The sequence below is a fragment of the Boleophthalmus pectinirostris genome, unplaced genomic scaffold, assembly GCF_026225935.1.
Source record: "Boleophthalmus pectinirostris isolate CB_2022bp ecotype Guang Dong unplaced genomic scaffold, ASM2622593v1 HiC_scaffold_1, whole genome shotgun sequence".
Taxonomy (NCBI): Eukaryota; Metazoa; Chordata; class Actinopteri; order Gobiiformes; family Gobiidae; genus Boleophthalmus; species Boleophthalmus pectinirostris.
In genome coordinates this window covers 16,288,551-16,302,825 of record NW_026570970.1, presented here as the reverse complement: position 1 = coordinate 16,302,825, position 14,275 = coordinate 16,288,551, and the positions used below count along the sequence as shown (strand labels likewise).

Sequence of the window (14,275 nt, the reverse complement as noted above, 5' to 3'; positions counted from 1 at the left end):
AAAGTAGACTTTCTGCGCGGAGAATTTAAAATTCCTGGCACATATCTGGTATGTAATGCTTTGTTATATGATGTTTTCTTTATGTTTCTTTGAAATGCTCCCTAGTTAAGCCATTTCAAACAGTTTATTTAGCCATATCACAGCAGATCTCAATCCTTAATGCTAATCTGGCTAATTTTCGATTAAAATTCAGAAACACGCCAAGGGAAGCGGTTTAAAATGTAATTCTTTATTCATATATACTGATGTGAATTCTTTTGTTTACTCCACTGCCAAGTGAAATAGCTGGAACATAAATGCACAAGACACGGATGATTTGTCACAATCCAACAAGAAACAATTTTAAGAAATGAAAGAAACTAGTAACCTGAATGTGTATATATAAAACACAGTTTGACATAAGTGAACCATACACACATAGCTAAACATTTATTATTTACAAATAAAAATGTATAAGGAGAAGTGCAACGTTGCCACCTAGTGGCTAAATCTCTTCGGCATCAGAGGCATCAAACATTCTGTCTTCGAATGTGTTATGAAATATTAAAATGAAAAGTTTTTGTTTTGGTTTTTTTTACCGGGTTTTTCACACGATTAACGTCGTAATATTCTGTACTCTGGGTGAAAGTGTTCATCACATTTTTATTATTGCCCTTGGCATATAGGAATGCTTTTCTAAAAATATATTGTATAGTGTTTTAAGGCACTGACATGAGTTTTGTATTGCAAGATTTGACAACAAATCTCTTTATGCGTCATATATAGTGCAGTTTCTGGGTGCCATTCACTTTACAAGTTCTGTGGCCTGGTTTTAACCATTTGCTTTCATGGTTATGTGCAATTATTTGAGAACATCTCACCCTGTAAAATAGTTTTGCAGTTTGTTTTTTTCAAGCATTAGAACATTTTACAAAACATATATTGTCAAACATTTTATCTCTCACAGTCAATCATATCCAGCATTTTGTCACTCAAACCCTCTTGTGCTTTATATTTTCACAGTGAGTCTACACGGCTAAGTCGTCTTGGCGGGCTCTGCTACTGCTCCCGCTGGTCTTGCTGAGGCGGCGCTTGTCCTTGCTGAAGTTGGACTGCATCAGAGGCGACTGTGGGCAACTGTTGGGCATCTGCGTGGGCACCTGCTCGTACCTGATCCTCAGAAAATCCCTGTCGCACTCCTCATTGTCACAGCTGTGGTGTCTTTCTGTGGCCAGATTCACTGAGTTCTGCTGCAAAGCCATCCTGTTGTTGAAAGGATGTGAGGCCATGGAGCTCTGGTCTGATAAACACTGGTTGAAGTCTGGGGGCGGAGTGCAGGTGGAGGGTCGTGGGGGGCTGTTGGGTTCGTGAGCCGTAGACACAGACACCTTCACTGCCTTTTTCTTCATCGTCCTGTTGTGTACACACTTTTTAATGCTCTTCCAGCCCAAGTGATACAGCTCCAAAATCGAAAGCAACAAAGACACACCTGCAACCACCAGCATGAAAATGATGAAGACGTTTTTCTCTGTGGGGCGTGACATGTAGCAGTTGACCGGGTTCGGACAGGGCCAGGACTTGCATAGATACAACGCTTTAAGGAAGATGCCATATATGAGATACTGCACAACAATAAATGTCACCTCCATCACTGTTCGGATTAAGATGCTCAAGATGTAAGTCTGTAGCAGGGCCCCTTTTAGCCTCACTTTTCCAGGCACTTCAGACAAGACTTCCCTCCGGCTTTCCTTTTGCTGGATGTACTCCTTCTCCCCATCCAGGTCCTCGCCGCTCTCAGCCCCACCCTCCTCCAGCTCCTCTTGGCGTTTGCGCTTTTCCTCCCGCCGTACGATGTGCATAGCGTGACCCATGTAGATCAACGATGGTGTGGAGACAAAGACAATCTGTAGTACCCAGTAGCGGATGTGGGCAATGGGGAAGGCGCTGTCATAGCATACATTGGTACACCCAGGCTGTTGCGTGTCACACAAGAAGTCACTCTGCTCATCGCCCCAAGATGATTCGGCTGCTGTGCCCAGAACCAAGATCCGGAAAATAAACAGCACGGTGAGCCAAACTTTTCCAACAGATGTGGAGTGTTCCTGGACCTCCTCTAAGAAGTTCCCAAGGAGACTCCAGTCCCCCATCACTGCTCACACACTGCACTGGGGGCCAGAGAGAGACTACAGCGGCAGGACCACGGGAGGAAGGTGCAGGCGAGGTTCTGTATCAAAAACAGATCAGAGCATCAAGTTAGTCTGATGGCTGAGAATATTTTTATTGGGCAGTGAAGCTATAAAACTGAAGTATTGACTTGTTAATAGTCAATATAATCCCCAAAACATCCTGTACTTGTAAATAAAATCCAGTTTCATAGTTCCTTTGTGAATTAAGCACTACATTTATTATTATTAATAAAAGTTAAAGTTATTTTATTGACAGAAAGCTGACATTTATTCAGACTTAGACTCAGACAAACTTTATTGATCCACAAGGGAAATTATTTGGACACAGTAGCTCACACATATAATATAATAACAAAGAGCAACAATATAAATGATAGTAATAAATTCAAAATAAGTAGCAAAAATAGCAAGAGACTGGTGTCAAATTTAGTTTTCTTTTTCAAATTCTACAAGATGCTATGTATATGGCATGACCTTTTTGCAGCAACTACTGGTAAATTTTTTTTATATATAGGTCTGTTTAGATGGCTCTTTGTCATGTTGTGAAAAAAAATAAATCCATACGCTTAGATCTAAAAATAACTAATGCCTTTGACTAGACTATGGCCTGAGAAGTCAGCATTTTCCAAAAACATAAAGTTCAAAAGTCATGTAAAAATACACAACATGCATTTTTAGGGAAAATAATTTTCTTTTGCCTTTGAGATATTTACGTTTCTCATGTCCCAGATTCCAAATTGTGTGAGTGACAGACTGAGCGATGGGGCGCCACGGGCCATGTCAAAGCTGGGAGACTGTGTCCTCTGCTTTGACCCAGAGCTGCCCAGTGCTGCCTTAAGCACACTCAACTTCACTGTGATACACCAGATTTCACATCCACTATTGTCACGTCCAACTATTTCTAATGATTAAGCCCCTTTCAGTATTGTATGTAATAAGCAGTTATCTCAAAGTGTTGATCACATCTCCCCCCTTCTGTGCCGAAAGTGCTCCTTCCACTGACCCCAGCATTAGTTTGGTTGGAACCCAAACATGGCAGGATCGCGAGCTGGTGTGTGTCAGCCATGGATGACTTTATAAGGCATTTTACCAGCCAGCTTAATGAGTGCTATAAACGCCCCCCATCATCTTGAGGTCAAGAAAGCCCATCCAAACTACATGCAGGGACTATCTTTATATTTTTACACATGCTCAGATAAATAAAACCCTAACTTTGCCATTACAAGATCAAAGGGGGGAGATGAGTTACAGCATGAAGAAAAAGATTGCTGGAAATAACAAGCTGACAGGTTTTTCCAACACGTCACCCAAGTGGACCTACTACCGTACTTGGGGAAGTTATTGGAAATATACATTCTTTTTAAAAAGCAGGAGTTTATGACAAATGTTGAGGAAAAAGCTAGAATAACAAGAAGGGTTAGAAAGACAGCCAAAGAGCTCCTTACCACTATTCATCTCTTCCAGACAGAACAATTCCCTATAAAGATAGTTAACGCTGTCCACTGGCTTTGAGCTCGCCTGGATCACACTAGCCCTGGTTATGTGGTGCGAGGGAGTGATGGTCAACAGTATCTGACCCCCCTCCCTCCCTTTTTGCTCCTCGGATGTGTGGATATATATGGCAATAAAATTTAAATTTAGATCATTGTGGTCTTCTATGTTGAGGTGCCAAGAGCTGCACAAAATGGGAGCATGTGTGAAGGAAACATCTATCCATGCCCAAGGCTGAAACTCCAAAGGAATTAAGTAAAGTGTTTTTCCTGTCTGCCTAATGGAGCTGGCTACAATAAATGAGCTTTGAGTCACAGATTTAATGTTTAACAGGAGTGATACTTTAAAGGTCAGGCCACCCCACTATAAAAGTTACACAAAACGACTTTAAGTTCATTTATTGTTGTGCATATTGCCAGAAAATTTCCTATATTAAAATGTTGTATTTATCGTGCTCCTCAAGTATTTAAAGGTTCTGTATGATGCAAAACTGACTCTTGTGAGCTTTTAGCCATGTTATAATGTTGTTACTAGGGGTGTAACGATATCCAAGTCTCACGATACGATATCGTCATGGTATGAACCTCACGCTACGATAATTGTTGCGATATTGTGGGAAAGCTCACGATATGGTGGGGAGGATCACGATTAGAGATGGAACAATATCCAAATCTCTCGGTATGATATTTTCATGATATACATCTCGCAGTACAATATTTATTTATTATTATTTATTTGTGGAGCTAACAAAACTACTATGCTACTTTTTCCTCTTAAAATGCCTTGACAAGACTTAATCCAAAGAACCAAGACTTAAAAGTGCTTAGAACTGTTATTTCTTCTTGTAGTCTGCACTGAAATGGAGCAAAGGATCATGGTCTATGTAGTTCCCTCTGTCTTTTTTAGTTATTGCTGCATCATAACTCTTAATTTAATCAAAGAAACTTGTAATTCAATATATTGTGATGGTCCACGATATTATTGTGAGACTTTTGACGATACGATATCACAATATTTCGGTTATTGTGACATCCCTAGTTGTTACTGCCTCAAAAACATACCTGGATACCACCTTGTGATGTTATGAAGCAGTAGTTTTCACGTTAAGTACCTTGTATCTTTAGTTCAGTAGTGATTAGCAATTCTAGGGCTGAAATCATCCAAATTATTCTAGTGAAGGTGTATGGAGTTTAAAAACATTAACCCTAACACTAACAATCAAGGTGGAACAGAGTGTTTTTTTGTCTGAGAGAAGAACTCAGCCTAAATATGCAGGATTTGTGTGTTAAACATGTGTGGATTAACCAAAACACAACTCCAGGTATGTTTTTATGACTAAACAACGTTATAACATAGATCAGAAAATAGCATAATACAGGACTCTTAGCTCCAATGACTGATTTATTGTCACTTGCCCCTGTTACTTGTGTAGTCTAACCTAATGCTTGTCCTGTTCTCTTGTATTTCCTGACTATTCCACATTGTATCTTCCTGTTCTCAAAAGGAAGCAATCCCAAACAATATCGCTTCCTAAGGACAAAGGTGGAATCCAATGTTACAGTCTTACGTGAAAGTGTCTATTGTCCCACCACTAATAACCAGGGACTCACTCGCACACATCATGGCTTTTGTCGAGCTGCCTGGAGATGCTCCCGCTTGTCATTTGTGTTTATAATATCAGGGTTAGATTAATGGGAAGGTGATGGGCATTCTCTTAACTATTTCCTTATGACATTTTACGTGCGTGCAGGGTGGGTTAGGCCTGTCACGATAACAGAAATTATGTTATTGAAACTACTTTATGTGATGTAATAACGATAAAGCAGGTCAGTCCTAGTAAAGCATCTTTTCATATATTGTATCATTAAGGGATTAAGGCCTGAGCTAGAACAAATAAATCTGAGAATGAACCAATAAGTAGTCCTGGAAGTTACTTTTTCAACTTTCAAGAGCTCAAGTCTTACAGTATCACATAAAAAAATAGCAGAAACCTTCCCAAAAATATGCACGGTGACTGGCCTATGTGGAGGAAGAAACCAAATACATGTACTGAAAATATGGACTCAAACAGAATACTTAGTAATTTTGTGTAACTATATGCAGATGCAGTTAATTTCGTGGCGTTCAAAATATAGTTCAAGTGAAAGGAATACATAGCGGCACTTGATCACACAATTTGGGCTCTGATCTGCTCAATAGACAATAAAGAAAACACCATTATTGTGATATATATGCTGTATAATACAAATACTTCTCTAAGCTGTTTTAAGTCTATATCATTTCTTTTACGTCATAATATATTGCAACTTAAAATTAAAGTATTCTAAGTATTCAGATTGAACCAATGCAGTTATTCAATGTTCTCTAAGTAAATACATTTCAAAGTATTCTTTCCAACTCTGTGTGTGTGTGTGTGTGTGTGTGTTCTTCAGTGTAATGGGATCTACTGCATCAGCTGTAAAAGTGTTATAGTCACTGTGATAAAGAGAGATGTGCGTTTGAAGTGCAGCCAAAAAACTACAAGCATCTAATGACTTTTGCCTGTGGCAGCTGTTTTGCACTGAACTGGAATGTTTGAACCATAGACTGTATAAAGAAGTGGACTGAGGGAGTGCGATGTCACCCATAGTGTCCAGTCAAATGAAGCTCACAGAGGCTGGCAGTTATAGAGTGACTTTGGAGCCAGTTCCATGTTAGGAAATAGAAAAATAAAAACACCAGGATCATGTAGAACAGGTTACAGCAGCAGTTACAGAGAGAGGGGCTTCAATTTTTTTATGTAAAGTCAATGGAGCTGGAAGCGTCCCCATGCTCTCTTCCTATTTAAACACATTTATAAATAGAGATAGAGAGGCTTGGATGGATTTTGGACAGTGTTTTAAAAGGTTTAGGAATCTCTATCAGCTAATATTGTCTTTTGATTTTTTTTTCTGAAATTCTGGGATTTAATTGAAATTTCTGGAAAAGTAGGCCTCGTAAATATTACTCATTGTGCCCTGGTTAGTCTGGATAAGGCGCCACAGTACATATACAATACTTCATTTCCTAATTTATATTTCCTTTCCTCTTGTCAGGAGTCTGAACTGTCTGAAACTTGAAGACTCTTTTGGACCTTGTTGGATACAGCTCAGCCATCCACTATGAGCACTTCTCAGGGATGCATTTCAGGTATCGATAAACGTAATTATGTAGAGTTGTAATTGTAAAAAAAAAAAAACATATTTAATTTTCTTGCTTCTTGTTTCTGATCTGTTATCTGTTATAATACCGGTATTTCCTTGTCAAAAACATATCTGGAGTTGTGTTTTGTTTCATTCACACATGTTTAACACAGAAACCCTGCATATTTAGGTGTTTTCAGTTCTTCTCTCAAATTTTTGTTTGATACAACTTGTGGTAATGTGGGACATGCTCTACTGTTTTTTTTAAACTCCATGCACCTTATCTAGATTAATTTTGATGATTTAAGACCTGGAGTTGCCAAGTGGTGTTGAACTAGCAACAAAACAAAACAAACTTCCAAGTGTGTTTCTGAGGAGGTAACAACATTCTAACATGGCTAAAATCTCACAAGAGTCAGTTTTGTACACTAGAGGACCTTTAATTGATTTAAAATTATAATATTTTAGTTGATCTGAACAAAGCTGATGTAATATTGAGTGTAAGTGACAGTTTTGGTTCATTATGCGTCACCTCACAGCAGTGCAGCGTGTAGAGACCAGCCTTTGTTAAAATGCATCTATAAATCGTCGGACATGAACACGTGTTGGACCAGCTCCACACTTTTCTCACTGTGAAAGTCTGAGATGAAGGAAACACCTTGTCACTTGTGATGTTATTATTCAAGCTTATCGAAATGAGCTATTGTGCCAAGCTGACAAACAAGCTGGGAGTTTATTTACTTTTTACACCACAACTGAACACCGCCGCTACTTATTCTGTTTGTTATTTTATGAAGTTAGATCATAGAATTAAATTGTTGGCAGATTTAATTGCTATTCACTGTGCACTCTATAACAATCTGTGTATCATTTGTTCATTTGTTTTTCTAAATAAAACCAAAAATAAGAACATGGAAGAAAAAAAACTATTTTCTTCATTATTTGTCTCAAAAACCAAAATGAAAAAACAGATAACGATTTATTATCTAAATCAGGACTAAACCAGGACTAAAACTGTCTCAGTCCTGGTCTCAGTCCCAATCTCAATCCTGGTCTGGTCCCGGTCTGAGTCCCGGTCTCAGTCCTGGTCTGAGTCCCAGTCTCAGTCCTGGTCTGGTCCTGGTCTGGTCTCTGTCTCAGTTCTGATCAGTCAACGCAGGCGCACCTCCGGGTCCGTCCCAACACTTGGTTCAGTCCTGGTTTAGTCTGGGTTTAGGACTGAGACCGGGACCAGGACCAGGACCAGTACTGAGACCAGAACCAGACCGGGACTGAGATTGGGATCAGACCAGGACCAAACCAGGACCAGACCTAGACTGGACTGCGACCAAACCAGACTGAGACCAGAACTGAAACCAGGACCAGATCAGGACTCAGACTGGGACCAGAACTGGACTGAGACCGGGACCAGACCTGGACAGAGACAGGGACTGATACCAGGACTGAGGCAGGTTACCATTATTCATTTAAACACAAAATCGTTATCCATTTTTTCATTTTGGTTTCATTTTGGAGACAAATAATGAAGAAAATTGTTGTATTTTTCATTTTCTTATTTTTAGTTTTATTTTGAAAAATGAATGAACAACTGATACATGGACTGTCTAACATTTCTACTTGAGGGATGCCACCTGCTTGTCTCCATGGAAATGTTATTGCTTTGTCTAGAATATTCCACAGTATATATTAAACCCATCTATCATAAGGTAGACATGGAGGTTACAGCACTACTTTACATTACATTTCACAGAAAGAATTATTGTATTTTTGAACAACAGAAACACCTGTAATGAATAAATGCTAGATGTATGTGTTTAAAATCATACTGTGGAACATTTCAGGCAAAGCAACAACATCTCTATGGACACAAGTAAGTAGCGGACCCTCCACCAGAAAAGTTGCGCAGTGCACCTTTATATAACGATTTATATTTTAACTACTCTTCTGTTACTGACCATATCCAAGGATGAAAATAAAACATTCAATTTCACTGTTTGATTTTGTAACTTCCTGTTGGTAAATCAGCAGTCTTGTTAAACCTTGAGAGGCATGTGCTGTTGTGATTTTGGTCTTTACAAAAATGAATTAATTGAATAGAATAAACAGTTTGTAGATTATATAATGTCTCTAATCTGATGCATACATACGCTGTGACTGTAGACAGAGTGCAGATGACCAGGAGCTTAGACTTTCTATACAACGTAAATACAAAAGGATCTACACAAAATGGTTTCTAGTAGCTGGTAGTTTACACTGGTGCCCTTTGTCATCATACCATCCTAATGTATCCGACCCGTCCACTCAGAGATGTGCCTCTCGTAGGACGGTGTGTTTGGACTGACCTTCACGAAGACTTACGTATTCATAGTTGTTGAACATTTGGTTCCACTGTGTAATAGAGGATAGGTGGACAGTAATGTACGCATCATTAACAAACCTATACTGTACTGTAATCTGGAAAAAGGACCGTTTTATTTGACATTTTCTAGTGGGACAAATTTAAACTGAGTAAAACCAAAACAGCTCTGACATTGTGTTGTAGATAGGGCAGCATTATAGATCAATGTCTCCACTGTCACTCTTGTTTTTATTACAAAAGCAAATGTGACCCAGTTTCATTTGGTCTTTTTCATTCTTAAATAATGCCTTTACTTAATGATTAAAAAGAAGAATATCTAGTAACTTTTTATTCAACACTAACTCTGCCTCTGCTTTGGAGCATTTTTTGTAAGAAAATGTGTGGTTTTCATCTAAATATATCTCTGATCAAATATTTTGTCAAACCACAAGATAACTATTTTATAACATTTTTACTTTAAGGTTGCATTGTGTAACTTTTCGGTGGAGGGTGCATCTTTGTTTTTCTGCTATTGACTATTCAATTACAGGTGGTTTTATAGGTCAAAAATATCTAGAAGAACAGATATTCTGACTGTGAGCAGGGTCGCCTCTTCACAGATCTGACCTGTAACTTGGCCTTGTTTGGTCTCCATGAAGACAGAAAAGTTTATGCCATACTGTGAAACATTCCAGACAAAGCAATAACTAACATCTCCATGAAAAAAAGCATTTGACAGACCAACACCAGAAAATTTACACAATGCACCTTAAAATATTTAGTTTATTTTGATGTTATTCTTTATGTTAGAATTCTTCTAGATTTCTTTCATACAATATTAAACTTGCTTGAACTCACTTGAATAATTTGAGAAAGTGAACAGTGGTGGGTGTGGTGAGATGTTATTACTTTGTCTGGAACAAGCAGGTGACAGACCCCCAACCAAAAAAGTATCATAGTGCGCCATTAAAGGTAAAATGCTAGCAGATAAAAATGATCATTGACGTGCCCTGAGACTTCTGTTTATCAGTGTGATTTTATTGGGCTTTATTTGATTTAAATAAATGAAAATGTGCCATATTTTAATGAGTATTTAATATAATTTATTCCACATGCTGCACCCATGCTCTCTGTTCTGGTACTAAAAATTTGTATTTATGTAGATAGTAACTGGCTTTGAATTATGCGCTCCAGAAACTCAAGACGTATGTGAATATTGGTAATGGCTGAATTAAACTGTCAGCTACTAAGTGTTTCTAATTACTGTTTGGAGTCAGCTGTTATCCTATGCAGTGGCACCATCGTGAATAATGCGCATGATTGACATGATAGATGTAAGTCTGAAGCTGCACTTGTGTCTATTAGTGGCAGCGCTATTAACACGTGCCGCAGTCAGTCCCACTCAAACAGCAGCTGGAGTGTCTCCCACGGGGTTAAGGATTACACAGGAGAACTGAGTTGGGTTAACTATAGCTGTGGTGGCATTGGCTTTGGCATTGGCACTGGCATTGGGTGAGTCTGGGTTTGTGTGACCTACTAAATCAGACCCGGTCATTGTCCAGCTCATGGCCCTTTGGTTGACTGGCCCGTTTCAGCTTTTTTGGAATTATAAAAGGCAACCTCATTTTTTCATTGCTAAGTCATAACATAAACTCTTAAAAGTCAGCTTGTCAAAACATGCTATTTACTTTGCTTTTTATAAAGAAATACAATTAATATTCTGCAGCATTCCGTTGAACATTTTGGCCCAGCCCTCCGCAATATTTTCTGTTTCGCATGTGGCCCCATGGAAACAAATAATTGCCCAACCCTGTACTAAATTAATCCAGCGCCAATATTTCTCATCGCAATTGTTCACCTGTCATCGCCACGCAGACTCTGTTCGTAGTGGTTGCCTTACATGGTTGTTTGGATCTTCAACTGCCCAAGCGTACACAGACCTACAGCATTGTTATGATCTACACTATTAGTTATCTTCAGACAGTGGTGGATGTAAGTAACAAGTGGAAGTACTCAATTTTGTTATTTAAGTAAAAGTACAGATTCCCAGGCAAAAGAGTACTCAAGTAAAAGTAAAAGTATCACATGAAAAAACAGCTTAAGTAAAAGTATTGAAGTGCCTGTTTAAAAAAGCTTTAAGGGTGCACTGTGTAACTTTTTGGTTTGGGGTGCACCACCTGCTTTTTTCTATGGATATGTCATTGCTCTGTCTGGAATGTTCCACAATATGACATTAAACACCTTTACCTTACATTTATTCAGTTACTAATGGTTTTATAGCTCAAAAATACCAAGAAAAACAGGCATTCTGACTCCACAATTCTAACCTGTAACTTGGTCTGGTTTGGTCTCCATGAAGAAAGAAATATTTAATGCCATACTGTGAAACATTGTAGTCAAAGCAATAACAACTCCACAGAGAAAGGTATTTGATGGACCCTCCACCAGAAAAGTTACAGTACGCCTTTAAGAGTAAAGAGTAAGTATTTTGCAGAGATTTTTAGAACAATTAAAGCATCAAATGTAGTGATTTTTGAAATTTTCTAGATGTTTTTTGTGTATTTGGTTTGCTCTAACTTTGGATGTTAACTGAAATTAAATGTGCTAAAAAAAAAATTGTCTTAGCCATTTCAGCAGGTCTCATAAAGAAATCATCATAAAGAAAAGTACTTTTACTTTTCAATCTAAAATGTAGCAGAATCGAAAGATAGATACAAGCTTTCAGATGTAGCAGTAAAGTAAAGTAAATTGTGTGGAATCGACTTAAGTAAAGTAAAGATACCTAAAAACTGTACTTATGTATTGTACTTTTACTTTAGTACTTTATTACCTTCCACCACTGTCTTGAAATGGCAGCAAGCAGCAAGTGAAAAACTGAAAGGTGCGAGGATAAAAACATACGCCTATTTCACGATGAGCCGATCATCCTAAAGACATTTTCTTTGTATGTTTGATTTTATGAACTATAAAATCAACCTACCCAGGGACTGCAAGTGGAAATTAGGGCTAGTTCTACAGCCTGGTACAGTGCATTGCTTTTGTTTAAGGTTAAAGCACTAGTATATTGTGCACTGTGCCTGACTCATTAAATAAATAAACTAAACTAAACTAAACTAGACTGTGATTAATCTGTATAAAACCGGCGTACCCATTTAATTTCTGACTCTTATTTGGGAGCATTGTGCCACTGTTGTCACTGTGAAATCTTGTTTGTTAATATTTCACCTGTGTCACACTTTCTGGGTCTGACTTTTATAGTAAGTTAATGGCAGCTCTTCATGGGGGATTTACATTATGGTAACTGTTGCTTAACCTTGTTTGTCAGAGGCTTCCACGCTGTCAGGTGTGAGAGAAGGAAACGCAGATGGATTTTAACTTTTGAGCGCTGCTTTTAGTGTTAAGATAATGTCAGTAAGATGAAAATATGTCCTTTTCTTAACCTTGATTTTTACTTGATCTGATGTATTAACTGTATGTAGATGTACACACTTTAGACTTGTTATTTTCAGACATTCTTGTTCTTGTGGCACTATGTAACTTTTGGGTTGGGGATCCGGCACCTGCTTGTTTCTAAGGATATGCCGTTGCTCTGCCTGGAATGTTCCACAGTATAACTTTAAACAGCTCTGGTTTACATCTATTCGATTGCAGGTGGTTTTATAGGTAAAAAATATCTAGAAAAACAAAAAGACATTCTGACTGTGAGCGGGGTCGCCTCTTCACAGATCTGACTTGTAACATGGTCTGGTTGGTTTCCATGAAAATAAAACCATACGGTGAAACATTCCAGACAAAGCAATAACATCCACCACCAGAAAAGTTACACAATGCACCTTTAAATATTTAGTTTATTTGATGTTATTTTTTATGTTAGACTTCTTCTAGATTTCTTACGTACAATATTAAATCACTTGAATATTCTAAGAAAGTTAACAATGGTGGGTGTGGTGAGAAAAATACTACTTTTAATGTTTTTTTGTTTTTTTTATTTGAATACATTTTCTACATACACTATATTAAAATGGTATTAAAAAGTAAAATGTACTCACCTGAATAATCGATCTGTCACAGCCAGCGTCAAGCGAGGGCTACTTCTGCTCCTGAAATGCCTGTTCTTATTGGACAGCTGCTCTGACGGACTCCACACTGGAAGTCCTCGTGGTGGGACCAGAAGAAAATCCAATGCATCATCCTTGACTTTTTCCCACCCTGGCCCTCCCTCCAGCCCCTCCCCTCCTCTCCCCCCCTTTTCGTCTTCACATCCCTGGTGCACTATTTTCTGCTGGGAAGCATTCTCCGGCAGCAGACGAGGGGAAGTGGAATTGTTTTCTGGGATCAATGGCAATTCCGCTCCAAGTAAACTTCCAGAGTGCTCATATTTACGGCATGTTCCTCGCAGTTTTCAAATCTAAACAGTCTGAGTCCACAAAGTTCATGTGCTTAAAGGGCCCATACATATGTTTTCTGATCTTTGTTATAATCTTGTTTCCTCTTTAAAAACAAACCTAGAGTTGTTTTTAACACACAAATCCTGCATATTTAGGCTTCTCTCTTCTCTTAAACAGAAAACACACACCGTTCCACCTTGTGATGTCATGTGGTAATTAGAGCCCGACCGATATCGGCTGGCCAATATTATCGGCCAGTAGAGGCAACTGAAGACATATCGGCTATCGGCAGATATGCTTGCTGATATGGGCCGATATTTCACGTGGGCATGTTATACCTCGTTATAAAACTTAGACTCTCTACATTATGTTCATTTAATCCAATTTACAGACAGATAAATGTCCTAATATGTGGCTCCGCATCAGTATTTATCTGCGGTGTAATTTGTCTGTGTGTGTCCGTACTGTCCCTGAACACACCACAGAGTCACGTCACTTCACTCACGTGCTATTGTTTACACCGGCAGCGGTGCGCAACACTGAGATTATATTCTTTTTAAGGACAATTGGTTTGAGTCTGGATTAAAAGGACATTTATTAGTGCAGACTTGTGATGTGAGGAGGAGCCTGTGTGAGCGGTGAGTGTTGGAAATACATCGACTTTGAAGCTAGTTTAGGTTTTGTTAGCGATTAGCTAACAAAACCCTAACCCTAATGAAACTTTCAGAAATA

The 14,275-nt window shown here is 38.5% G+C and overlaps 2 protein-coding genes across 3 annotated transcripts in view; one reads left to right on the top strand and one right to left on the bottom strand.

The window, feature by feature from the left end:
* Positions 1-291: 291 nt before the first annotated feature.
* On the bottom strand, positions 292-2,200 carry LOC110166583 (gap junction alpha-5 protein). The gene has a single exon (XM_020931848.2). The coding sequence runs from the start codon at positions 2,124-2,126 to the stop codon at positions 1,008-1,010; it is 1,119 nt and encodes a 372-aa protein (XP_020787507.1). The 5' UTR covers positions 2,127-2,200; the 3' UTR covers positions 292-1,007.
* The window catches only part of LOC110166657 (gap junction alpha-8 protein), a 27,658-nt gene continuing 15,350 nt past the window's right edge, over positions 1,968-14,275 (top strand). The window contains exons 1-2 of one of the 2 annotated variants that reach the window (XM_055154030.1): positions 1,968-2,046; positions 6,731-6,824. The gene's annotated coding sequence lies outside the window, so the exon portion shown is untranslated. Of the gene's footprint in view, positions 2,047-2,189; positions 2,201-6,730; positions 6,825-14,275 lie in introns of those variants that run through there. The other variant, XM_055154035.1, reaches the window with a different exon arrangement.